The 27549-nt window shown below is 35.3% G+C and overlaps 1 protein-coding gene across 1 annotated transcript in view; it reads right to left on the bottom strand.

The window, feature by feature from the left end:
- LOC142225898 (serine/threonine-protein phosphatase PP2A 65 kDa regulatory subunit-like) overlaps nt 1-27549 on the bottom strand; it is a gene marked incomplete in the record, with an annotated part of 366424 nt that overhangs the window by 43657 nt on the left and 295218 nt on the right. The window contains 6 exon segments of the mRNA XM_075295757.1: nt 19902-20174; nt 20242-20527; nt 20579-20920; nt 20983-21120; nt 21173-21247; nt 21310-21728. Coding sequence (XP_075151872.1) covers nt 19902-20174; nt 20242-20527; nt 20579-20920; nt 20983-21120; nt 21173-21247; nt 21310-21728 — 1533 coding nt within the window.

Below are 27549 nucleotides of genomic sequence, written 5' to 3'. Positions count from 1 at the left end.
TCTCCTCTCGCATACGGTGTCTATCCATGTCTTCAACTTTGGTATCTCCCTCGACTTCGCAAGAGGATCCGCTTACTTCTGATTCAGGCAGAGGCTTGTCCATTTCTGAATCATTTAGCTGATCGTTTTTATATACCTTAATTTGTATATAATGAAAGCCATAACATACACGGCCCTGAGACTTTGCTAGATGTGGCAAAGACTGAGTGTTCAATATAAACACTGCATGCCGTCTTGGTCCATCCACTTCATCCAAACGGCCAACCTTCCAATCAGCTGTTGGAAGATCTGGATTGCATTGTTTCAGTCTATTTCAAATAGATTCAGGGTCAGGAGGGTTTGCAGGTATCCACACATGTGCTCTAGGTCTAGCCGGTATGTCTTTCTTCTCGACTAACTCTAGAGCAGCTCCTTCCCAAACTTCACTAATTAGTATCAGAGCAGCTTTAAAACATTCTATAGACCTCTGGTCCTCAAATGCGACTAGCTTAAATCGTCCTTGATACCAACCATCCTCTTGGTGTCGAGGATCTGGGCCGGGAAACTTTTACAGCACCTGTGAGTAGACGCCAGACAAAGCATTCTCAATTTCCCCCATTTTTGCTTTGGAACCATACCGTCCAATGCTCCTTTATTAATGATAGCCATCACAAGGCTGTCTTTAGCAACTGAGGCAAACGATCGTTGATCCCTTTTGGAAGATGGCAGCTCATCCGGTGATCGTTCCCTTTTTCCAGCCTCAAGAATTCCTTGAGCCCATTTTAAGGAATCGCTTTTTTACCCGACAACGTGCTTGGGACGGCTGATCCTAATTTCTTTATGATACACAAAGCATTTCTGCGTTCCTTGAATCTCTTTCGTGAGGGATTACCTCCTTTTGATCCCGTTACCTTGGAAAAGGTTCGACTTGTGAAAGTGTCGCCATAATAACAAATATCTTGGAACTGACCACAATGATTAATGAAGGCTTTAGAGATCGTTTACAGACTGATGTCGTCTATACTGTTTTTAGTAAAGCATTTGACAAAGTAAAGCACTCACTTCTACTGTAGAAATTACATCGCATGGGTTTCAGTGACTTGATGGTATCCTGGCTTGAAAGTTATCTGACAAATCGAACTCAATGTGTAGTATTTGATAACATTATTTCGGAGTCGATACATGCGCCTTTTGGTGTTCCTCAATGCAGTCATCTTGGACCTTTATTGTTCTGTTTATTTATGAATGGCAATTCGATTAGGTAATACACTTATGTATGCTGACCAGAGATGGTCTGTCGTAAATTGTAAGGTATTTGACATACATTTACGACGTATTTTACTAAACGTCAAAAAAGTCGTAAACCTTCACAAAATACGTCGTTTTTGACAATATAAGAATTTGTACAGTATATGTGTTTTAGAAGAATTTATGTCTTACTTTTTTATTGTCGAAAGTCTTTTTCTTATAAAAAAAATGGTAAGAAAATGCTAATTTCGCCCAGAACCGAGTGTTGATTTCACATAATCATCCAACCAGTTGGATTTCACATACTCATATTAAAATTGAGGTTATTTAAAAATTTGTTGTAGGCTAGTCTGATTTTTGCCACAGCAATTTGAAAACGCTTTGCATTCAAACGTTTTTCATATGCCCGAAAATTATGTAAATGGTTTTTGAGCAAAAATGTAAAAATACATATTATTATAAAAAAAACAAGTAAGGAAAGTCTAAAGTCGGATGGGGCCGAATATATTATACCCTGCACCACTTTGTAGATCTAAATTTTCGATACCATATCACATCCGTTGGTTGCTATATATAAAGGTTTGTCCCAAATACATACATTTAAATATCACTCGATTTGGACAGAATTTGATAGACTTTTACAAAATCTATAGACTCAAAATTTAAGTCGGCTAATGCACTAGGGTGGAACACAATTTTAGTCAAAAAAGTATGGGAACCATTTAAATCTGAAGCAATTTTAAGGAAACTTCGCAAAAGTTTATTTATGATTTATCGCTCGATATATATGTATTAGAAGTGTAGGAAAATTAGAGTCATTTTTACAACTTTTCGACTAAGCAGTGGCGATTTAACAAGGAAAATGTTGGTATTTTGACCATTTTTGTCGAAATCAGAAAAACATATATATATGGGAGCTATATCTAAATCTGAACCGATGTCAACCAAATTTGGCACGCATAGCTACAATGCTAATTCTACTCCCTGTGCAAAATTTCAACTAAATCGGAGTTAAAAATTGGCCTCTGTGGTCATATGAGTGTAAATCGGGCGAAAGCTATATATGGGAGATATATTCAAATCTGAACCGATTTTAACAAAATTTGACACACTTAACGATACTATTAAACGTACCCCTTGTGCAAAATTTGAAGCAAATCACGGCAAAACTCTGGCTTTTGTGACCATATAAGTTCAAATCGGACGAAAGATATATATTTATTTATTTATTCATTCAGCTATGGTAAGCCAGCTTGAAGATAAATTCATTAGTACAATAGGTTTATATATACTTTAACGTTAAACAAGAAATGCGGACCAGAAAAAAAATTATGTAACGATAAAAAAAACTGGATAAAATGAACAAAATAGATAGCCTCAATTTCTTTAAAATGTGACAATTACGACCAGAAAAAAAGAAGTTGAGAAGAAAAAAAACTGGTGTACGTTGGCATAATAACGGGATTGTCACAAACGGGAACAAAAATGTAAGCTGGTGACAGGAACATTCGAATCCATCAGATTATAGGAATTGGTGAGACAACAATCAGGAAACAGTAAATCAGGAAGCAGTAAATTGAAGAGACAAATAGAACGGTAGAGGCAGGAACAATTTTCTGACAGATGATATAGGTTAGCAGGAACAACTTGGAAGGCAGGAACAGTGATGCGATCAGAACAGGAGAGAATTTTACTGGAACAGTTCTCGAGACAGCCAATTTTCCAGGGTACGGGGTAAAGACTTAGGTAGAATTATAACGAAGTTCCATGGCAAAGCTTAAAGTGGTGTACGATGCTGGACGACGTGTATCAAAACTCGTTTAACAATATGAATCGGATCAGATAAATCAAATACGTTGCTAAATTCATTGTAATGTCTACAGAGGCGGTAAAAGGAACTGTGTTCCTCGTAACTATTTCTAACGACGGGTAGTTTCAATGGAATGTATTGTCGCGTAACACGTGAAGGAACATTAATGTCAAGTTTACTAATCAATTGCTGTGAGTTGATTTCACCTTTCAGGAGTCTACTAATAAAAATTACATCAAACACTAAACGTCTTCGCTCCAGAGTCGGTAAATCTATCAATTTCAAGCGATTTACATAAGGAGGGAGATCCAGAGGATCAGTCCAACCTAAACCATGTAACGCAAAAAGTAGAAATCTATTCTGAACCGATTCAACTCTATCAACATAACATTGATAACCGGGAGACCAAACGCCAGACGCATATTCCAGGATCGGACGGACAAGTGAGGTATAGATACGTTTCGAAAGGTAAGGATCATTAAATTCCCTCGACCATCTCTTAATGAAACCCAGTGTGGAGATAGCCCTGGAGACAATTGACTCAACATGAGAATCAAACTTCAGTCTGCGATCAACTAACACACCTAAATCATTAAATATTTGAACGTCTTTCAATTTAACGTTGTCAATATAATATTCCGTCAATAAAGCATTGGACCGAAAGAAGGTCATCTTCTTGCATTTGCCGAAATTGAGACACATTCCATTAATGTCACACCAGCGAACAACCAGATCCAGATCTCCCTGTAAACGACAAGAGTCAACCGTCGTACTAATGGACGAAAATAATTTCACATCATCCGCATACATCAATATATTTGAATGATGGATGGCCGATGACAAATCGTCAAGATAAAGAGCGAACAGTACTGGTCCGATATGGCTTCCCTGAGGAACCCCAGATGTAACCGATATCTTACGAGATGTTCGACCCTTAAACATAACGCATTGAACCCTGTCAGACAAGTAGGATGAAATCCAGCATAGTAAAGCTGGAGGAAACCCTAGCGCAGATAACTTATACAACAATAGACGATGATTAACCTTATCAAAGGCCTTGTTAAAGTCAGTATAGACAACATCAACTTGATTACGCCTTGAGAATGCATCATGTATATATGAGGTAAACTCCAAAAGATTTGTCGACGTAGACTTCCCTTTCATAAAACCGTGTTGATACACCGAAAATATAGACCTTAATGAGTGAACGAGTCTATCAGTAACCAATCGTTCAAAAAGCTTCGGAATAGCACTTAGTTTGGCTATTCCCCTGTAATTCTCTATCTCCGTCCTATTTCCCTTCTTGTACAAGGGTATAATGTAGCTCTCCTTCCATAACGTAGGAAAACAACCTGATGACAAAGAATAATTGAATAGATTCGTCAGGGGAATGCACAACACGGATGCACAGTTCCTTAATACCGCTGAAGGAACTCCATCCGTGCCAGGGCTAAAATCTAATTTCAAGGAGCAAAGTGCACTTAACACCTCGTCAGACGTAAACCATATATTGGGAATCGTATCGAAAGTGCGAATCCTGTAAGGGTAATATACATCAACGGCCGAATACTCAACATAAGTCTTCTCAAAAAAATCAGCAAATAAGTTAGCAATTCCATGAACATCCGAACACTCCTTGTCCAAGTACCTAAGTGTATTTGGAAAACTCGTCACATTCCTCTTAGAGTTCACAAAGTTATAAAAACATCTCGGATTAGCATTAAGGTTAAATCTCATACGTTCCAAATATATTTCATAACATTCCTTAGACTTCTCCTGATATAAGTAACGTGCATTAATATATCTCGTGTAATTCAAGTTCGAGTTGACACTTTTAAATCTTTTAAACAATCTGTTCTTTCGATTTCTCAGACTTCTTAATTCTTTGCTGAACCATGGCGCACCGGGTGTATAAGCGCTCATACGAGATATTGGCACTGCTTGACGGAAGCAATAATGAATCTCATCGTAGAATGACGATAAACAGCCCGAGAGGTCGCCGGTAAGTGGTGGCCAAATAACGCGAGACAATAAATCGTGAAGAATTGAGAAGTCAGTACGTTTAAAATCATATCGAAGACAGTCTTGACTAATAAGCTTATCCATCGATCCATTAACATTAAGAGATAATGCAAGGGTAGGATGGTATACATCCTCAGGTGTCACAAATGGATCCACACGAGAAACATTAATATCCGATACATTAGAAAATATGAGGTCCAAAAATCTTCCAAAATAATTCGTAACTGAGTTCAACTGTACGAGGCATAATTCAGAAATAACATCAAAAAAATCCTTAAATATTCCTAAATTGGTCGGTACAAGTGTATCATCCACGGAATTGAGCCAGCGTAAACTCGGTACGTTAAAATCGCCAAATACTAAAATTATGTCATCAGCTGTGAGTCTATCCATAGTCAACCTGATAAGATCCAAGTGAGTCATATATATACCCATGTCAGAATTCGGTGGTATGTATGAGCATGTAATGAAAATGTTCAGTCGGGAGAGGTTCAAGCGTACAGAAATAGAATCAATATCAATATCAATCAATATTTAAATCCTGCAAATGTGATAAAAACGAGCTTCTCACGACTATCAAGACACCACCACCCCTACGAGCTAACCGATCCTTTCTATAGACGTTAAATTCTGTACAAAATAATTCCAGATCGAAAATGTCTGGTTTTAGCCATGTCTCAGTGAATATAACAATATCAAACTCGCATGATAGACTGTTCAGGAATACTTGACGAAGTTTCGTATTAAGACCACTTACGTTTTGATACACAATACAAATATCATGATTTAGTTTTTTTGAAGCCGTTACTAAATTAACAGGAATAGGACGGGTCGGTCTAGATCGGGGTATAAATTCCGTAACCAGCAAACCCGGAGGCCAGAAAGACGAATCAACCAATACATCAAACATTTTCAACGGAACAATGATCTTAAATGATGAAATATCCCTCTGTTGACGGTTATTCAGTTTAATAATGTTGCAGTCACATGATCTGAAGTCAACATACTTTGAACGTATATAGTTACAAACTCTATCCACAGAAGTATCGTTGGCAAGACGAGAAAGAAATACGATTTTACGTGGCGGCACAACAACTAAATCAGAATCACTAAGGGAATTTGCTGAAGCGGAATTAGGTACTAAGTCACCATGCACAGGGCCGACATCATGACTAGGCGGAGCAACGGATATCGATGGAATCGAAGTACTCACATCACCAATACGCGTGGGAGGACCCTGTGACAAAGGAGTCACAGCCCCATTTGAGGGACAGTCCTCGTTAACCACCATAGTTGACAAAGGACCATTCAGGGAGAGATTCAAAACCTCAGTCTGAATCGGTAATTCATCAACAATTGGTGTAAATAGACCATTCAAGTCCGGAGTAGGGGGAAGACCCAGTAAAGGCGCTTCATCAGATATGACCATATTCCGGGGTGCAGGTCTCTTACGTTTGGGAGATGTAATACTATCAAATTTAAAATTCTTAAACATGTTCTCAAATTTGCGAAATCTTTCCAAAAGACTACAGAATTCCTTGTTAAATTCCGAAACCCCCCTTTTGGTCTCAATGAAAAACTTATAAAAGTCAATGTCCAATTGTCTGCACTTTAAACATGACCATCTGAGCCCATTCGAACGATCCACTATCTTGTCAAAATGTCTACCATTAAGTCCGGCACACTTTAAGTGAACGTGACCCTCACACAGCCAACACGTTATAGAGCGCTCATGAATATTAGTGACATCACATTTCTCATAAAGACAATCCATGTTCGAGAAGATAGAAAGATATGATAATAACAAAACAAAAAAGAAGAACAAAAGGAAAAAATTTATATGTATATATAACAGTATAAAGTCAACTAAGGGCTAATATATTAGTATTTCCACTTGCGCCTAGAAGTATGCTTCGGAGTCCGAATGCCCAAATAAATCAAGACAATACCAAATAAACACAGCGCTATTATAAGAAAGTGCCTAAAACTATGCTTTGAAAAATAAAATAATTACCAAGTCCACAAATATGGAAATGAACGCAGTCCGCAAAACAAAAACAAAGTAACAAACAAGTCACCAAGGAAAGAAATCAAAACAAATGACAAAACAAAAAGACACTTGAGCGGGAATCCCTCGATAATTCCCACAAAAATAATCAACCGGAACCAATAACTCGAGTCAATTCGAAGATGTCATCACTCACTTGATTAAATGAACACTTTGAATCACTATAATAAAGTTTAAATATATGAAAAAACAATTGATTTAAAATCACTTGGAAGAATAGAAATATAAACACGACCGACCACTTTAAGGGTTGCCAAGGTATATGGGAGCTATATCTAAATTTGAACCGATTTCAATCAAATTTACCAAGAATTGGTAGAATGTCAATTCTACCCTCTGTGCAAAATTTCACGAAGATCGGTAGTAAACTTTGGCCTCTGTGGTCATATGAGTCTAAATCGGACGAAAGATATATATGGGAGCTGTATCTAAATCTGAACCGATTTGGCTGATATTTTACAAGATTTTCGAGATTCATAAAATATTTGGATGTACGGTATTTCAAGAAAATCGGTTGATAAACACGCTAACTATGACCACATCGGGGAATAAATATATATGGCAGCTATATCTAAATCTGAACCGATTTTTTCCAAAACCAATAGCGATTGTCTCTGTCCCATGAAACGGCCCTATGCCAAATTTGAGGACGATCGGACTTAAATTGCGAGCTGTACTGTCTGTATAGACGGACAGACAGACAGACGGACATCGCTAAATCGACTCATTGGGAGAACAGACGAAGTATTGGGTTATTATTCTCATAATTTGACCTAGAACAAGGGATTTGGAGCAGCTGGTAGTTTCGTGACGGCCTCAGAGGAACATTCACAAGGATCCGATTCAAAATATAGACACAATCCGTTCGTCCGTGAATAACATTAGATAAGAAGCTAATATTTAGCATTGTACGGCGACTCTTTAAAGTTGGGAGTTTGATTATATTCAGCCTGTATTCATAACTGGGAAGGTTACTAGAATTCCACCCATATCTGCGAAGACAGAACAAAAGAAATTGTTTTTGAACCGATTCTATTGAATTGGAGTGTATCGCATAAACAGGATTCCAAATTACAGATGCATATTCAAGTATACAGCGCACAAAAGAAATATATAACAGTTTTGTTACAACCGGATCAGAGAACTCCTTGCTCCACCTTTTGATGAAGCCAAGAGTTCCATATGCTTTGTTAATGGTTAAGGAGATATGTCGTCGAAAATCCAATCGTGGGTCCAATGTGACTCCAAGGTCTAGTATAGAATTAACAGATTCAAGTTCACGATCGTTCAAGACATAGCATGAGTGCAACAGTTTTATTCTGAAAAATGACATATGTTTACATTTCGATATGTTCAGCTCCATCAGATTCACCTTGCACTACTGAAATAATCTGTCTAGATCTTCTTGTAAAATAGTTTGACCAGTATGATCGTTAAAAGAATGAAAAATTTTAACATCATCTGCGTACATTAAAACGTTGCACCGAAATATTGATTCTGGTAAATCATTTATAAACAGGTTGAAAAGAATCGGTCCAATGTGACTTCCCTGCGGCACTCCTGAATATACAGCAATGTCTCCAAAAAGCGTATCACGAAATTTAACTTTCTGTGTTCTACCAGTCAAGTAAGAGCGAAGCCATTTTAAAAACATATCACTGAAACCCATAAACTCCAATTTCCGTAGTAAAAACTTATGATTCACAATCCATGTTCGAGAAGATAGAAAGATATGATAATAACAAAACAAAAAAGAAGAACAAAAGGAAAAAATTTATATGTATATATAACAGTATAAAGTCAACTAAGGGCTAATATATTAGTATTTCCACTTGCGCCTAGAAGTATGCTTCGGAGTCCGAATGCCCAAATAAATCAAGACAATACCAAATAAACACAGCGCTATTATAAGAAAGTGCCTAAAACTATGCTTGGAAAAATAAAATAATTACCAAGTCCACAAATATGGAAATGAACGCAGTCCGCAAAACAAAAACAAAGTAACAAACAAGTCACCAAGGAAAGAAATCAAAACAAATGACAATACAAAAAGACACTTGAGCGGGAATCCCTCGATAATTCCCACAAAAATAATCAACCGGAACCAATAACTCGAGTCAATTCGAAGATGTTATCACTCACTTGATTAAATGAACACTTTGAATCACTATAATAAAGTTTAAATATATGAAAAAACAATTGATTTAAAATCACTTGGAAGAATAGAAATATAAACACGACCGACCACTTTAAGGGTTGCCAAGGTATATGGGAGCTATATCTAAATTTGAACCGATTTCAATCAAATTTACCAAGAATTGGTAGAATGTCAATTCTACCCTCTGTGCAAAATTTCACGAAGATCGGTAGTAAACTTTGGCCTCTGTGGTCATATGAGTCTAAATCGGACGAAAGATATATATGGGAGCTGTATCTAAATCTGAACCGATTTGGCTGATATTTTACAAGATTTTCGAGATTCATAAAATATTTGGATGTACGGTATTTCAAGAAAATCGGTTGATAAACACGCTAACTATGACCACATCGGGGAATAAATATATATGGCAGCTATATCTAAATCTGAACCGATTTTTTCCAAAACCAATAGCGATTGTCTCTGTCCCATGAAACGGCCCTATGCCAAATTTGAGGACGATCGGACTTAAATTGCGAGCTGTACTGTCTGTATAGACGGACAGACAGACAGACGGACATCGCTAAATCGACTCATTGGGAGAACAGACGAAGTATTGGGTTATTATTCTCATAATTTGACCTAGAACAAGGGATTTGGAGCAGCTGGTAGTTTCGTGACGGCCTCAGAGGAACATTCACAAGGATCCGATTCAAAATATAGACACAATCCGTTCGTCCGTGAATAACATTAGATAAGAAGCTAATATTTAGCATTGTACGGCGACTCTTTAAAGTTGGGAGTTTGATTATATTCAGCCTGTATTCATAACTGGGAAGGTTACTAGAATTCCACCCATATCTGCGAAGACAGAACAAAAGAAATTGTTTTTAAACCGATTCTATTGAATTGGAGTGTATCGCATAAACAGGATCCCAAATTACAGATGCATATTCAAGTATACAGCGCACAAAAGAAATATATAACAGTTTTGTTACAACCGGATCAGAGAACTCCTTGCTCCACCTTTTGATGAAGCCAAGAGTTCCATATGCTTTGTTAATGGTTAAGGAGATATGTCGTCGAAAATCCAATCGTGGGTCCAATGTGACTCCAAGGTCTAGTATAGAATTAACAGATTCAAGTTCACGATCGTTCAAGACATAGCATGAGTGCAACAGTTTTATTCTGAAAAATGACATATGTTTACATTTCGATATGTTCAGCTCTATCAGATTCACCTTGCACTACTGAAATAATCTGTCTAGATCTTCTTGTAAAATAGTTTGACCAGTATGATCGTTAAAAGAATGAAAAATTTTAACATCATCTGCGTACATTAAAACGTTGCACCGAAATATTGATTCTGGTAAATCATTTATAAACAGGTTGAAAAGAATCGGTCCAATGTGACTTCCCTGCGGCACTCCTGAATATACAGCAATGTCTCCAAAAAGCGTATCACGAAATTTAACTTTCTGTGTTCTACCAGTCAAGTAAGAGCGAAGCCATTTTAAAAACATATCACTGAAACCCATAAACTCCAATTTCCGTAGTAAAAACTTATGATTCACCTTATCAAATGCTTTACTAAAGTCAGTACAAACAACATCAGTTTGTTTGCGTTCTTTGAATCCATCATTTATAAATGAAGTAAACTCCATTAGGTTAGTCACAGTCGATCTAGATTTTCTAAAGCCATGTTGACAGTTAGACAAAATTGGTGATACTTGAAAACATAGAGTTTCAGTCATAATCTTCTCAAAAAGTTTCGGAATAGCGTTCAGTTTAGCCATACCTCTATAATTACAAATATCCATCTTTCTACCAGATTTAAATAACGGTGTAATAAAGGATTGTTTCCATAATGGCGGGGAAATTCCTGAACTAAGCGATTTGTTGAATAATTCGCATAAAGGAAGAGAAAGATAATCAGCACATTGTTTCAAGATACAAGCAGGAATACCATCTGGACCTGGAATATTGTCGTTTTTAAGGCTTCGCAAATTTTCAAAAACTGTATTGATATTCAGTAATTGTATATTGATAAGACGGGATTGAGGTATTGGGTAAGGATATGAATTACATTCATCAAAGGGCTTAGTTGAATAAGTTGATTCAAAAAAGTCTGCGAATAAATTAGTAATTCCAGCATCATCATCTGCGACAACAGCTCCAAATTTAAGTGACTTAGGAAAAGTTCTAACACTGCGTTTGGAATTAATAAATCCATAAAAACTTTTAGGGTTTCGTTTCAGTTCACTTTTTACATTTGATATGTGCAATTTATAAGATCTTTTATTCTCCAAGTTATAATCAGTTCGGGCAACACAATATTTCGCAAAATCAATAGCATTTCCAGTAATCTTAAATTTTCTATATAGTTTATTCTTTTTGTTTTTAGCCATTGCTAATTGCTTTGAATTCCAAGGTGGACCAGTCGAGTTTTTAAACGAAATTCTAGGGACTGATTTTTTAATACAGTCTTTTAATATAGAATAAAACTTTTCAATCATTAAATCAATAGAAGATGCTGAAATTACTTCATGCCAATCAGTTTCACTTAAAAGTGAATTTAATTTTTGGAAGTTTGTCTTTGCAAAGCAGTAGTATAGTTTTCCACAGTTATTTTTCGGTTCCTTGCGATATAATGGCAAAGGAATTTGAATACTTAGTGTCGGATGATAACGATCCTCAGGTAATGTCAACGGAACAGATGAAAAAGGAACAATGTCTTTTTGGTTCGTAAATATCAAATCTAAAATAGTATTCCGGTAATTATATACATTATTAATTTGACAAAGATCAGATTGGAACAACGACTCAATGAAGTTATTCCCAAACCCAGTTCCAGATGGAACTAATGCATTTGAGTTTAAGGATTGATTCCATTTAAGTGCTGGTAAATTGAAATCACCAAGGGCAATAAGTAAATCCATACAGTTAGATTTTTGAAAGACAGATAAAATAGCATTTGCATGTTTACTATACAGATCTTCATTTGAAGATGGTGGAATATGTGAGCATGAAACAAACATGTAGTTTCTATTCAAACGAACTTTAACTGCTACAAATTCAATATCATTTAACTCATTCGAGATTAATTCAGATGTACATTCAGAAGAAACTGCAATAAGAACGCCTCCTCCAGTTTTCTTAGACTTATCCACATGATCACATCTATAAATCTGATATTTATTACAGAAAATACAGGTTATGCAATTTAGTATTCAGTCCCCGAACGTTTTGATAAATCAAAGATAATTCGTTTTCAGATTTGTGGGCAGTTAGTTTTTTGATCCAGTAATAGGAACAGTCGGTAAACGAGCAATATTAGTTTGTTCTACATCTCGATAAATGTACTCCTTAATAAACGCTTTAGGAGGCCAAAAGCCAGGGTCTAAAATCTTATCAAAGAGATCCTCAGGCACTAATATCTTAAACGACGATTTTCTTCGTCTTTCAGCATACGTAAATTTATATACTTTGATTTCAGCATTATTATTTAACTTCCATTTGATGTATGCCGATATGTCTTCCGAGGTTGTATCCGGTGTAAAACGGGCAGCAAATATAATTTTTTGGGAGTCACAACTTTTAATTATTTATTATATTATTATATTATCATTCCACGGAATAGTCTGATTTAAAAGGCATAAGGATGAACTACACCGAAAGAATTCTCTTCGTTAATTTTACGAAGAATTCTTCATTAACTATTCTTCCTGAATTCTTCATTAAAATAATGAAATTTTCATTCATTTTCGTAAATTTTACGAAAAACATTTTACGAATATACGAAACTTTTACGAAACATTCTACATTAAATTTTCTTCGTAAAAAGTTCGTACTTTTAACGAAACTTTCTTCACATTTCATGAATTTTGTGAAGAAGTTTTTACGAATATTTTACGAAACATTCTGCGTTAAAATTTCTTCATAAAAAGTACGAAACATTTTCTTTGAAATAACGAAGAAGTTTCATTGAAGTTGTAAAATTTCCGTTCGCGGCATTAAATTGTCTTTTATAATGTGCTTGAGTGTATTCCTTTATTCTATTTTTTTATGCAAGTCTATGCTTATCATTTGGGTGATAGGGCGCTATGAATAAAAGTGAAGCAATAAAACTAAAAATTATTCAGAAACTTAAGATGTAAAGTAGAGGTGTGCACGTGAGTAATATTGTGCTCACGCTCACGCACACTCACGATGGAGAAATCTTATTCACGCACACTCACGCACGATATTTTTTGGTAGGACTCACGGTCACGCACGCTCACGAAAAGAACATTTATACTCACGCACACTCACGCACGAAAATCTTTTAAATGTTATGACTCACGAAATATATCGTGACTCACGAAAAATGTCGTGCCTCACGAAAAACTTCGTGACTCACGAATAATTTTATGAGTGATTTACCTATAGAACCTGACTGAAAACATGAGTATGGTTAAAATCGAGTGCGTTATAAAACTCTTACCACCTAGGATGTTACTAAAATTATAAATGAATTCAACTCGTAAGCATTTTATGTTCGTAAGCGGGATTATTTTCGTGAGCGTGTTTTTCCGAAATTCGTTACTCACGCACACTCACGAAGATATTATTTTCGTGACTCACGCTCACGCACGACATTTGGTTGGTTAATCACGCTCACGCACACTCACGCCGTTGCCGTCAGCGTGACTCACGACTCACGCGTGAGTCACGAAAATGTTCGTGAGTCACGACAATTTCGTGTCACGTGCACACCTCTAATGTAAAGTAGTGATGTCATTTTTCACACTTGCAACTACAACCAAATGCACTTTCGACTATAATTTTTTTTTTCTAAAAGTTCCAACATTTTTCAGAAAAAAGTACGAAATTTTTTCATAAAAAGTACGAAAATTTTTCATAAAAACTACGAAAATTTTTCATAAAAAGTACGAAACATTTTCATAAAAAGAACGAAATTGTTTCATAAAAAGTACGAAGATTTTTCATAAAAAGTACGAATTTTTTTCTTACAAACTACGAAAATTTTGGAAGAACTTTTCTTCGTAAAAAGTACGAAATATTTCGTACTTTTAATGAAAAGTTTCTTTGGTTGTAAAACAATGACAAATTTCGTACTTTTAACGAAATTTTTCGTTCTTTTTACGAAGAAAATTCTTTCGGTGTAGGTAAATTACAAAAACTTCTTGTTTTGGAGAAAAAAATAGCCTGCGTTTTACTGGTGTTGAGTTTAATCTTCCATTTACTCATAAAATTATTTACCTGTTTCATAGAATGTTGCAGATCAGACAATATAACATCAGGGCATTTGTTAGATATATAAATTCCTACATCATCTGCATATAAAGCGAACTTACAATTCGTTAATTTTGGAAAGTCTGAAATATAAATCAAGTAAAGTATAGGTCCAATTATGGATCCTTGGGGAACACCAGCTGTCACCTCATAACACTCAGACAGAGATGTATTGATCGAAACACTCATAGATCTGTTTCTTAAGAAACTGTTTATTAATTTTACTACACCGAAAGAATTTTCTTCGTAAAAAGAACGAAAAATTTCGTTAAAAGTACGAAATTTGTCATTGTTTTACAACCAAAGAAACTTTTCATTAAAAGTACGAAATATTTCGTATTTCTTCCAAAATTTTCGTAGTTTGTAAGAAAATAATTCGTACATTTTATGAAGAATATTCGTACTTTTTATGAAAAATCTTCGTACTTTTTATGAAACAATTTCGTTCTTTTTATGAAAATGTTTCGTACTTTTTAAGAAAAAAATTTCGTAGTTTTTATGAAAAATTTTTGTACTTTTTATGAAAAATTTTCGTACCTTTTTTCAAAAATGTTCGAACTTTTAGAAAAAAATTTTAGTCGAAAGAGCATTTGGTTGTAGTTACAAGTGTGAAAAATGACATCACTACTTTACATCTTAAGTTTTTGAATAATTTTCAGTTTTATTGCTTCACTTTTATTCATAGCGCGATATCACCCAAATGAGAAGTAGCATAGACTTGCATAAAAAAATAGAATAAAGGAATACACTCAAGGACATTATAAAAGATAATTTAATGCCGCAAACGGAAATTTTAAAACTTCAATGAAACTCCTTCGTTATTTCAAAGAAAATCGTTCGTACTTTTTATGAAGAAATTTTAACGCAGAATGTTTCGTAAAATAATCGTAAAAACTTCTTCACAAAATTCATGAAATTTGAAGAAAGTTTCGTTAAATGTACGAACTTTTTACGAAGAAAAGTTAATGTAGAATATTTCGTAGAAGTTTCGTATATTCGTAAAATGTTCTTCGTAAAATTTACGAAAATGAATGAAAGTTTCGTTATTTTAATGAAGAATTCACGAAGAATAGTTAATGAAGAATTCTTCGTAAAATTAACGAAGAGAATTCTTTCGGTGAAGCGGCAAAGGAAAATTGAAATTTACTAGTTTGAAAATTAGGCCGTTATGCCAAACAGAATCGAACGCTTTTTCCACATCCAATAGAATTAGACCTGTTGACAATTTCATTGCAAAAAGTTCCTTTATGTCATTGCAGATTCGCTTGACTTGGTGAGTACTACTATGCGAACTACGAAATCCAAATTGTTCATCAGGTATAATTCTATTATCTGCAAGAAATGACTGAATTCTTTCCTTTATTATTTTCTAAAAAATTTTCCCTAAACAATTTAATAAACTAATAGGCCGATACACTGAAAAAAATATTGTCGTGAGGTCAAAGATTTCATGTCTTTAAAATACGAATGCAAATTTTGCTTAGCATAGAAGACGCATTACTCTAACATAAAGTTTTTTTCTTTGTCCAAAAGTCGATAATCTTTTCAATGAAGTCGTAATGTCCTTATAATTAAGTGATTTGACTTAAAAATGGGTATCATAACATGAAAGAAAAAATGTTTGGGCTAAGGTCAACTTGACTTTAATAATTCAGAAAAATTCTTTAAATTTAATGAATTTGTCTTTAAATTTGTTGCCTTTTTGCGTCTTGACTATAAAGCAAAAAATCTTTCAAATTTAGGACATGTTTTTCTAAACTTTATTTTAAAGATGTTTTTTACTTGAAACATAGCATAATTTCTACTGGATATCGAGTCTTAATTTGGAAAATAAAGTTGTCCTTAACTCGTTTTTAAAGGACTTTGATAGCATATGAAGAAAATAAGCTGAGAAAGCGAAAAATTAAAATTTGCTTCCTAGAAGCAAGTACACAAAACCCAAATTTAAAAGAGAATTGTGTCTTAAAAGTATCCTTACTTGTATTCTCCGCTTCTTTGGCTCGGAATCAATACCAAATTTTTTAAAGTAAAGACAAAATCTTTGGAACCGGGCATGCTTTTTTTTCAGTGTAGCTGGAAGTAACATCGGCAGGTTTGCCGCTCTTGTAAACGGGAATAATTTTAGCCGTTTTCCAGGCTAAAGGGAAATAACCTAGTCTGATACAAGAATTAAATATGTCTGTTATAAAGCGCAAAACCACATCAGGACATTGACAAATAAGAACGGCCTTTAAGCCATCCAAGCCGCTAGATTTCTTTTTGGTGCTGTATTTTATGAGATCACAGACAAAATCGAAGCTAACCAATTCAGAGGTATCAATTTCTACCTGCAAAGAATCAAAGCTATAAAAAAATGTATCTATCATAGAGTTGAAAGATTGTGAACCCAAATGTTCGGAAACCTGATGGTTCTTCAAAAATTCTTTGGCAAGTGCATTTGACTTATCCTTACTGGTAAATAATATGTTACCATCAAATTTCAAAGAAGGAATAGTTGGAAATTTCTTACGGAGAACTTTAGAAATATTCCAAAATGGTTTATCTCCCTTTTTCAGTGTTGCTATCCTCCTATTCCAAACGGAGTTTCTGTAAATACTAATCATAGAATGAACCGTTTTTGAGATTTCCATCATTTTATGATGATCGTCGCGGTTTCTGAACTTAGTCCACTGCCTCCTATAATAGTTCTTTTGTGCAATGACTTTAAGGATATTTTTGGGCAATTTAATATAATTCTCCTTGTAAAGCTTTCTCGGAATGTATAACAATTCAGCTTCCAAAAGTTTCATATTTAGAAAATCTATGTTTGTATCAATCTGGGAAGTGGTTAACTCTTCAACATAGACCGGCAAATATCTGAATTCTTTTTTCTAAAAAGATTTAAAGCCTTCCCAGTTTGCTTTACCGTAATCATAGTCGCCACAAGCAGAGAACGCAGCTGAAAATTCGATCATGAATTTAACTGGAAGATCATCAGAACTGAGCTCATTCATAGCTACTGGTTGAGTAACCAAAAATGGGGCATTAGTTAAAATTAAATCTAAAGTTGAAGGTGTAGATGTGGAAGAAGCTGGAATATAAGTAGGATCTTGAGAATTTAAGATATTAATTGGAAAAAATGTAGTAATTTCTGATAGTAGGTTCCCCCAACTATTAGCCATTTGGCAACCCCAGTTACGGTGTCTACTAAAGTGACCGTTTATAGCGAAGAGTCTTCTTAAATCAGTTTTAAATTTGTTCTTAAAATCGCGGGAACATGATCCACCTCGAAAATATATACTTAAGATTTTTAATCTAAAAGAATCCCTAGAGATTATCTCAATCCCTAGGTTTTCTATTACATATGTTTTTATCCGTGGCATTTCAATATATCTAATAGATTTCTTAACAAGAATTGCGACACCACCTCCTGTTGTATTTCTTTCTTGTCGCAAGCAGTTATAATTAGGATGGTATAAAATATTATGATATTTAAGCCATGTTTCTCATAACAAACATACATCAATTTTTTCTTTTAGTAGTAAATCAAATAACTCTAAATACTTATTTCAAATGCTACGGCAATTCCAAAATATTACATTTAATATATTTAACTTCATTTGTTATTACAATATAAATATTTGATAGCCAACTGCGTCATCACATTGAATTGTTCGTGCTTATTAGCACAATTTTTTAAACCATTTACAATCTCAAGGGTAAGATTGGTAATTTCCTGTTCGCTAAAAAGTTCATTGGGAACTGCGGAATTTCGGGCATTAGGACCCCAATTTGGGTTAAAGGTCGGATTTTGTTGGGGAGGTGTTAGTATGGTATTGGTATTTATGACCGAAACTTCATTGTTATCGGCTATGGTACGTTGCTGGCGCCTTGCCACCCTATTGTTGACTTTATCTCGTATTTCTAAATAACGAGTACGATTTGGGCATGCCAAGTAAGTAGATTTATGGTTTTCATTACAATTTGCACAACGAACGACGGAATGTACATTGCAATCTTTTGTAAGGTGGTTCCCAGCACAATTTGTACATTTGGCATTTACTGCACAAAACCGTTCTCCATGCCCAAACATCTGGCATTTGTGACATTGAACAACTCTGTTCTTTATTTTACGTTTGAAGTCCCACTTCACAATAGTACGAAAGAGAGATTTCAATGAGTCTAACAGTGCCTCTCTCGAAATATGCAATAAAAATAGTATCTTCATACTGCTCAAATTTTTTCACCACTGCTTTGACGTCAATGCATTTGAAGCCAAGTTGAATAAGTGCTGATTTCACCTCACCAGCTGTTCTTCCATCTAAGCCATACATGACAGCTCTGAACGTACGGTTGTTTTTACTCTCATGTGAGAAGTATTGAATCTTACTCTGAGTAAGAGAAGATTTCATATCATATCATATGTTTCCATGTCGTCACATGTAATTTTTATACAAATTGAAATTTTTTTGATATAGTAATTCAAAATTTGCTTTTCAGTTAAAATATCTTGTGTTTTTTGAACATTTTGCCCCAGAACCTTTATTGGTGGGGGAGATATTTTCTTTTTTGAACTATCACTTGGACCACTTTCATTATCGGTCATATCCAAATCATTTTCGTTGTCATCTGCTAAGGCTTGCAAAGGCAACCAATAGTTTTTTCTTTGTTTTTTGATAGTTTTTGAGTCTTTTGATGGAGACATATCGTCCGCATCATTAGTCGCAAGAAGTCTTTTCGGAATTTTGAGGTTTATGAAAGATTTATATTAGGAAATGTACTAAACACGCAATCGTCACAGAAAACACGTCTGTCACTTGCAAAAGCACAAATGAACTTGAAAACAAGATTTATTGGAAAATTGAGTAGGAATTTTTTAAAATACTACGATGTATTTTTTATTTAAAATCGATCTTGGCCTCATACCTGTTGCTATAGCTGAATAGCTTCTGCAGCAAAATGTTTAACTTCAACTTCAGTATCACCGTTAAGTTTTTCTAGTGTGGTTTTAACTTGAGACTCAATAACACTGGCATCAAGAAAAGGTAATATTTTCCTAAGTGTTTTCGCAACGTTAAATCGAACATTTGATACCGGATCCGAAGCCAAAAGCAGCACTGTCGGCAATAGTAGTCTTGTAGTTATATCAGTTCACGATGCATTCAAATTGTGCTATATAAGTTCAAAACGTCCTTGGGACTTCAGAAATAGAATTGCATAATTACACGCTCAATACATGGAAAGTTAAAAAAAGATAATGCCCTTGAAGAACATGGGGCTTTCAACAAGATTTATTGGAAAATTGGGTAGGAATTTGTTAAAGTACTATGATGTATTTTTTGTAATCGATCTTGGCCTCATACCTGTTGTTATAGCTGCAATAGCTTCTGCAGCAAAATGTTTAACATCAACATCAGTATCAGCGTTAAGTTTTTCTAGTGTGGGTTTAACTTGAGACTCAATAACACTGGCATCAAGAAAAGGTGATATTTTCCTAAGTGTTTTCGCAACGTTAAATCGAACATTTGATACCGGATCCGAAGCCAAAACTAGCGCTGTCGGCAATAGTAGTTTTGTAGTTATATCAGTTCCGCACACTTCCGCCATAATTTTCAAACAAAATAAACAAGTCATTCCTTTCGTAAGATATATATTTATATAAAATTAAAACACGAATATATATAGTAAACATACATTACTTACTGTGCAAATAATTTTTGTTTCGAGACATAACTAATATCATTGGAATTATAGCTTGTTCTGCCCACCGTGCTCCGAACTGTTCTACCAACTTCTTCATATTCAATGTAGCTGCCTCTCTTATTGCATATACGTGATCATTTAACCATTCCAGACAGAGGCCCCGTAATTTTTCATCAAAGAATTCTTGACCCAATTGGCCAGCAAGAGCAGGCATATATTCAATTATAGCCAACCTTACACGCCATTTCGAATCCCTCGCTAATTCAACTATAGCTGGCAGCAACGACTAAAACTAAGATCTGTAGTAATGGAAAATAATAATAATTTCATGTGTTACTTGCGAAAGTTGTTGAATACCAATGACGTCATTAACACAATCTAAAGTTGATATTATATTCAATCGTACATCTGGACATTCGTCTTTTAGCTGTATTAGGAAAAGCGGAAGCAGATGCTCAACAGTATTGTACGATCCTAGAATGGGACTCAACCCCATTATAACAGAGGCTAGCGCTGATTTTACGTGAGAACTCGGATCTGATACCAAATCACGAATATATGGCAGAATTGATGTCATTATTACATGCATTTGATTCGCTTTATCGATGTTGAGGCAAAAGTCTTTAATTTTCGTGGCTACCGCAGCTCTCACTTCAGCTTCTGCATCCTTCAGCAAATACTATTAGATGGATTTAAATATGGTACATAAATATGAAATAAACTAGTAGGACCAAATCTTACTTGGAAAACGGGAACCAAATCCACTCTAGTTATTTCCGGACCTACCGCCTTCTGCAGATCGACAAATTTTTCCGCTAGCATATAACGGACTCTCCAAGAAGAGTCGCTTGCACATTGTCGCAGCGTTGGCAACACCAGCTACAATTAAATACCAAGTTATCTAAAGAATTAAATAGTTAAATATACTAACAAGCTCGATATCTTTTTGCGTCAGCAGTTGCGCAATGGTAACACAGGCTTCAACAGCAAGAAGACGAACGGAATCCTATAATAATCAAGTAATAAAAGCGTTGAGTTGTACTGACATGTAAGCATCAATAGGTTTACCTGATCATCCTGGGCTAATTGAACAAAATTTGGAATAATATCCGACTTTAAATATTCTATTTCGACTTCTTTAGCGAATTCTCCAAGTTTACTAGCGGCTGCACGCCGAACCATAGGAGTTTCGTCCTGGCATAATTTTCGATAATTTGATCGTAAGTCGGCTTTAATTGGCTGGGAAACTCTTGGATAACAAACTGAAAATAATCCACAAGCCGACGTACGTGAAGTAAACCAATCACCAGAGACCAAACGTTGTAAAGTCGGAATAACATGAATTTCAAGATCTTGTGCGCTATGTTCAGCGGATACCATTCGCAGTGACTCGACCGCTTTATCGCGAACAACCGTCTCTTCCACCGTTGCCAAACTTTCTAACGGTGGAATTAAATACATGGCAAATTCTGGGCCACCAACCAAATCTATAAGATATATAAGATTGTATACTTTATTTATTTTTATTTTATTTAATAATTTGTGAAACTAGTACAACAAGATGATACAACTTATAAATGAGAATACTAGATTCATGTTTGATCAGAAACAATGTGTAAATATGTTGAAAACTAATTGTTTAAATCGTTCATGTGAAATAATAAAAAAAATTATTTTTAAATTTTCAAATTAGATTTTAGTTCACACATCACATATTTCGAAAATTAGAAACGATTGCCTAGTTGGGCATAAATAACAAAACATTTCGTTTGGGAAAAAGTGTTGCATACTATTCAATTCAATTTCTTTATTTACAAGATATATCATAAAATCATCATGATCGCCGATTCCATTCAAGATGTTAACCATTTCTGATTGTGTTAAGCTTTGCATTTGAAAAGTACGAACCCTGAATTCTCTTAACATTGGGCATTCTCCCAAAAAATGAAATATTGTCTCTTCCTCGTTTAAATTGCATAAAGTGCCTTTTTCGTCCCCATCTTCTCTACTAAAATCCGTAGAATTAAAAGCTATAAGTCCAGATCGTGCTCGGAAAATCCAACCAATTTGCTTAGTATTAAATAGATCAGTAAAATAATATTGTTCTCTTGTGTGATCTAAGTATTTATATACCCTAGAAAAACTTTGCGATTTCCGCCTCAAATTGCTTTGAACCCCGTCAATGTGCTTATATTTTATTATATTTGTACAACAAGATTCCCATTCGCTTCTATAGTTTGTATTTGGCCACATCAAGTTTATGTTTTGGGCCAGATTTTTGACATCTATCATCCAGAACACATTCTCCTGTGTCAAAAGTTTTGTCATTATTTTTTTGTAAACAATGATCTTCAAATTGGTACAGTGTTTTATGAATATATTGAAAATGAAGATTCAGTGTGTAATGATGGCTATTCTCTATTAGAATACGCGATCAAGCAATTTATACAACAATCTTCAACGAAGCTTTATTTCAATACAATAAAAATTGATTGGAAAATTTGTATAAAGAAAAATGTATACGAACAAATCAATGCATACATGTGGATATAAAATTATTTATTCAAAGTACAAATTGTGTAAAGTAGAAAATATATCTCTAACACCCTTCCTCAATTTGTACTCCGGATTCCTTCCTGAATTTTGATAACTTCACAGCTGATAGTGGTTTGGTCATCATATCCGCGATCATGGATTCTGTTGGACAATATGAACATATAATTTGCTTTTTCTTGACGTGATCTTTGACAAAATGTACTTTGGTGTCAATGTGTTTGGTTCTGCTACTGAGCTTTTATCATTCTCAAAACACTTTGGTTATCTTCAAAAATTTTTGTTGGTTCATCTTGCTTTAGCATCATGTCGTTTAATAGTGTCCTTAGCCAAATTGCCTCTTTACATGCTTCTGATAGAGATATGTATTCTGCTTCAGTTGATGAGAGGGAAACGCAAGTTTGCTTTTTACATGACCAGTTGATAGAACCACCATTCATTTGGAAAATAAACCCAGAATTAGATTTCCTGTCGGTTCTGTCTTCTGCCCAATTTGCATCAGCATAACCGATTATTACATTTTTGTTTGAAGCAGTAGTGTTACTTAGCCGTAGGATGTTTTTGGTACCCTTCAAGTATTTCAAAACTCGCTTCAACTCATTCCAATCTTCTTGAGTTGGACAACTGACCTTTTGTGCCAGAATTGAAACACTCGCCGCTATATCGGGTCTTGAATTCACAGAAAATTTATATAAAGAAAAATGTATACGAACAAACCAATGCATACATGTGGATATAAAATTATTTATGCAAAGTATAAATTGTGTACAGTAGAAAATGTGTCTCTAACATTCTCAATGCCAGTTTCCAGTATAAGTGCATAATTTGGGGTGAAACTCGGTAGTTTTAGAGACTTTTTTAGAAAATACCTTTGCAATTTATCAACTTCTTCAAAATACGACAAACCCCACACTTGAGCAGCGTACAATTGGATTGCCTGACATACGGCATGGTATAGCTTCCACTGCATATGATAATTTATTTCTTTATTCTCTCAATGCCAGTTTCCAGTATAAGTGCATAATTTGGGGTGAAACTCAGTAGTTTTAGTCTTTTTTAGAAAATACCTTTGCAATTTATCAACTTCTTCAAAATACGAAAAACCCCACACTTGAGTAGCGTATAATTGGATTGCCTGACATACGGCTTGGTATAGCTTCCACTTCATACGATAATTTATTTCTTTATTCTCTATTAGTTTAGCCCAACTAACATTTATAGCTGTTTTTGATTGGGCTGTTATTTTTTCAACATGTTTTATTATATTTCCTTTATAAAACCACTCCTCATTTCCACTTAACCGTCCTCCATTGCGAAATTTATTATTTATTTCCGATTTTTTCCATATTTACTGTTAAGTTCCACAAGCCGCAATAGTTCTCAAGTCTTGAAATCATTGATTGTATGGTAGATATGTCTTCAGCGAGGATAACAATATCATCTGCGTATAATAAAATCCTTATGTTCATATTGTGTATGTTTATACCTCCTTGTAGGAAATCGTGTAAATCATTAATATACTATGCGAAAAGTAATGGAGAAAGCAAGAACCCTTTTTTAACTCCTGAATTATACTCAAAGTATTCAGACAATTCTTCGCCAGGCCAAATGGCATATTCTGTGTTACTGTAAATATTCTCCAATACCTTGACGAATTTATAGGATATCCCTAATTGATGAAGTTTATATAAGCGACTTTCTGCATACGTTGTCAAATGCCTTAAAGTGGACAAAGAAAGCATATGATTTCTTCCGTTCTTTATAACGAAGGCTGACGATTCTTTCTAAACCCTGCTTGGGACTCATTTAAAACACTACGATGTTCTGTCCAATTGGCCAATCTCTCTTTCAGAATACCCATTGTAAAGAAATTATAATACTCCTTAACAGAATGTAAAGAAATAATAGTCTCTACAGGTTTGAGAGGTTGTAAGTCACTCAAACCTTCAATATTTGTTTGTTCTTTACCCCTTAGTAAAGAACATTCAAACTTTAAAATTTCCTGCACACAGAACGTGGTTCCCAAATGAATACAAGTGTGTAGGATTTTACCGTTTGAGTTTCTTACCTCGGGAGGGGGAAACTCAATCCGGCTCGAAGGACCAAAATGTAAAGAAATAATACTTTACGCGTTGAGTGGTTGTAAGTCACTAATTTATTGAACAAAATATTCAACCTTATCTATATCTTAAACTAGCTACAATCTAAATATTCTTAAAAAGTAAAGTATTCCCCCCCTTAAGTCACCAATGGGATTCTTTGTGGTTTATTAGTTAATATTTCAAGATTCTAAATTGATAAAAATCAGCTGCTTTCTTTTGCCCCCTTTGTGTTATCTCCCTAATACCGAAGTGGTCTTGTTTTTTTATATCCAAATATGAATTTTTGTGTGGTGTTTGTTAACACTAGTTTACACTGAAAATGTACATTTGATAACTTTTCTTATGTATTTTGATCTGCTGAATTCGAAAATGAAGGTTAAAAAATGTTTATGAAACCGTTTTTGAGATATCCCGTTATTTTTAGTTTTTCTGACTTTTTTCACTAAACAAATTATACCTCGAGCTAGAAATGTCCGATTATATCGTTGTTTGTACTTGAATGCAAAGTAATGGGATGACGAACTAGAAATGTCCGATTATATCGTTGTTTGTACTTGAATGCAAAGTATTGGGATGACGAACAAACGTATATATAATTGGATCTGTGATAAGTTAAGAGGTTCAAAATATATCAATGAAAGAAGGGCGAATGAAAATCAGATAAAAACTTCTGCCCTTGGAGTAAAATCGGGAGATCGGTCAATACGTGGGCTATACCAACACATGGGCTGATTCACCTCATTTCCGTTACATCTGTTTGTGATCTTAAAATAATTCTAGATTTTAAATTTTAGGGAAATCGGTTAGAAAGTACGTTTTCTAGAAGCCCAAAAAATAAAATCGGAAGATCGGTATATATGGGGGCTATACCAACGCATGAACCTATAACCATAATTTCTTCACACCTATTTGTGGTCCTAAAATACCTCTGTATTTGAAGTTTAAGGAAAATCGGATAGAAAATACGGTTTCTAGAAGCCCAAGAAGTAAAATCGGGATATCGGTCTATATGAGGGCTATATAAACACACGCCATTTTCGGCACTCCTATTTGTGTCCTTAAATACCTCTAGATTTCCAATTTCAGAGAAATCGGATAGAAACTATGGTTCCTAGAAGCCCAAGAAGTAAGATTTGGAGATTGGTCAATATGGGGGCTATACCAAAACATGGACCGATACACATCATTTTCAGCTCACCTACTTTTGGTCCTAAAATACCTTTAGATTTCAATTTTCAGCCAAATCGGATAGAAAATACAGTTTCTAGAAGCCCAAGAAGTAAAATCGGGAGATTGGTCTATATGGGGGGCTATACCAAAACGTCATCAACCAATCCCATTTTATCATTAAATAGTTGTGACATAATTATTAAGCCGTGACCGAAGTTTCACGATGATACCTATACTGGAAGTATTTTTGGCCGCTAACTCCATATAGCACCGACCACTGTGCAGTGTAGAAATCTATATATTCTTTATTCCCCGGGGTCTGTGTGCACCACGCCTCACTGTTGGGGATTAGAGTCTCAAACATTTTGTCGAAAAGTGGACTCGCCAAAGTGTAATCCACTACGTTAGGCACATCTGGCATTATTTTGAGGACCGAACTGTGACCGTAAATTTTCCCGACCACAGCGATAGCTCGCGCAACCGCACAGCCGTTGTTGCAGCTGACTGTTTGGCCAAAATGTCTAAAGGCAATAGATGTAGCATGACATTAAGGGAATTTGTTCCAGTCTTGCTGAATGCGCCTGAAATACACAAACACGTCATACGCTGAACTTTATCTAAACAAGTCGGTTTCTGAAGTGCCGGCCACCAGACTACAACACCATATAGCATTATAGGTCTAACCACTGCCGTGTATAGCCAATGCACAATTTTCGGTTTTAGTCCCCACTTTTTTCCTATTGCTTTTTTGCACGAGTACAAAGCTACCGTTGCTTTTTGATTCTTATTTCAACCGTCGAACGGAACGGACGTGTTTTTTTAATAGCGGATAAAATCATCGTAATAAGTACCTACTACGAATTTCAAGTGTGGTGGGATATTAGGCCACCATGCAGAGAAATTCAAAGACATCCACTGGGTTGCTAACTTCAGGGCCCAGTGGACGAGTATCGACTGGAGTTATAGATTTGGGCAATGACCAAGAGTTAGGCCCAATTAGTCGACCTGTAGACGGGTCGACAGGTGGCGACAATTTGACAAGTCGGACCTTTTCCAAGGTAACGGCATCAAAAGGAGGTAATCCCTCACGAAAGAGATTCAAAGAACGCAGAAATGCTTTGTTTATCCTAAAGAAATTAGGATCAGTCGACCGAAGCACGTTGTCGGCTAAACAAAGCGATTCCTTAAAATGGGCTCAAGGAATTCTTGAGGCTGGAAAAAGGGAACGATCACCGGATGAGCTGCCATCCTCCAAAAGGGATCAACGATCGTTTGCCTCAGTTGCTAAAGACAGTCTTGTGATGGCTATCATTAATAAAGGAGCATTGGACGGTATGGTTCCAAAGCAAAAATGGGGGGAAATTGAAAATGCTTTGTCTGGCGTCTACTCACAGGTGCTGGAAAAGTTTCCCGGCCCAGATCCTCGACACCAAGAGGCTGGTTGGTATCAAGGACGATTTAAGCTAGTCGCATTTGAGGACCA

Source organism: Haematobia irritans, chromosome 2, assembly GCF_050003625.1.
Source record: "Haematobia irritans isolate KBUSLIRL chromosome 2, ASM5000362v1, whole genome shotgun sequence".
Lineage (NCBI taxonomy): Eukaryota > Metazoa > Arthropoda > Insecta > Diptera > Muscidae > Haematobia > Haematobia irritans.
Note: the sequence above shows the minus strand (reverse complement) of the source record. Positions and strands in the feature narration are given on the sequence as shown.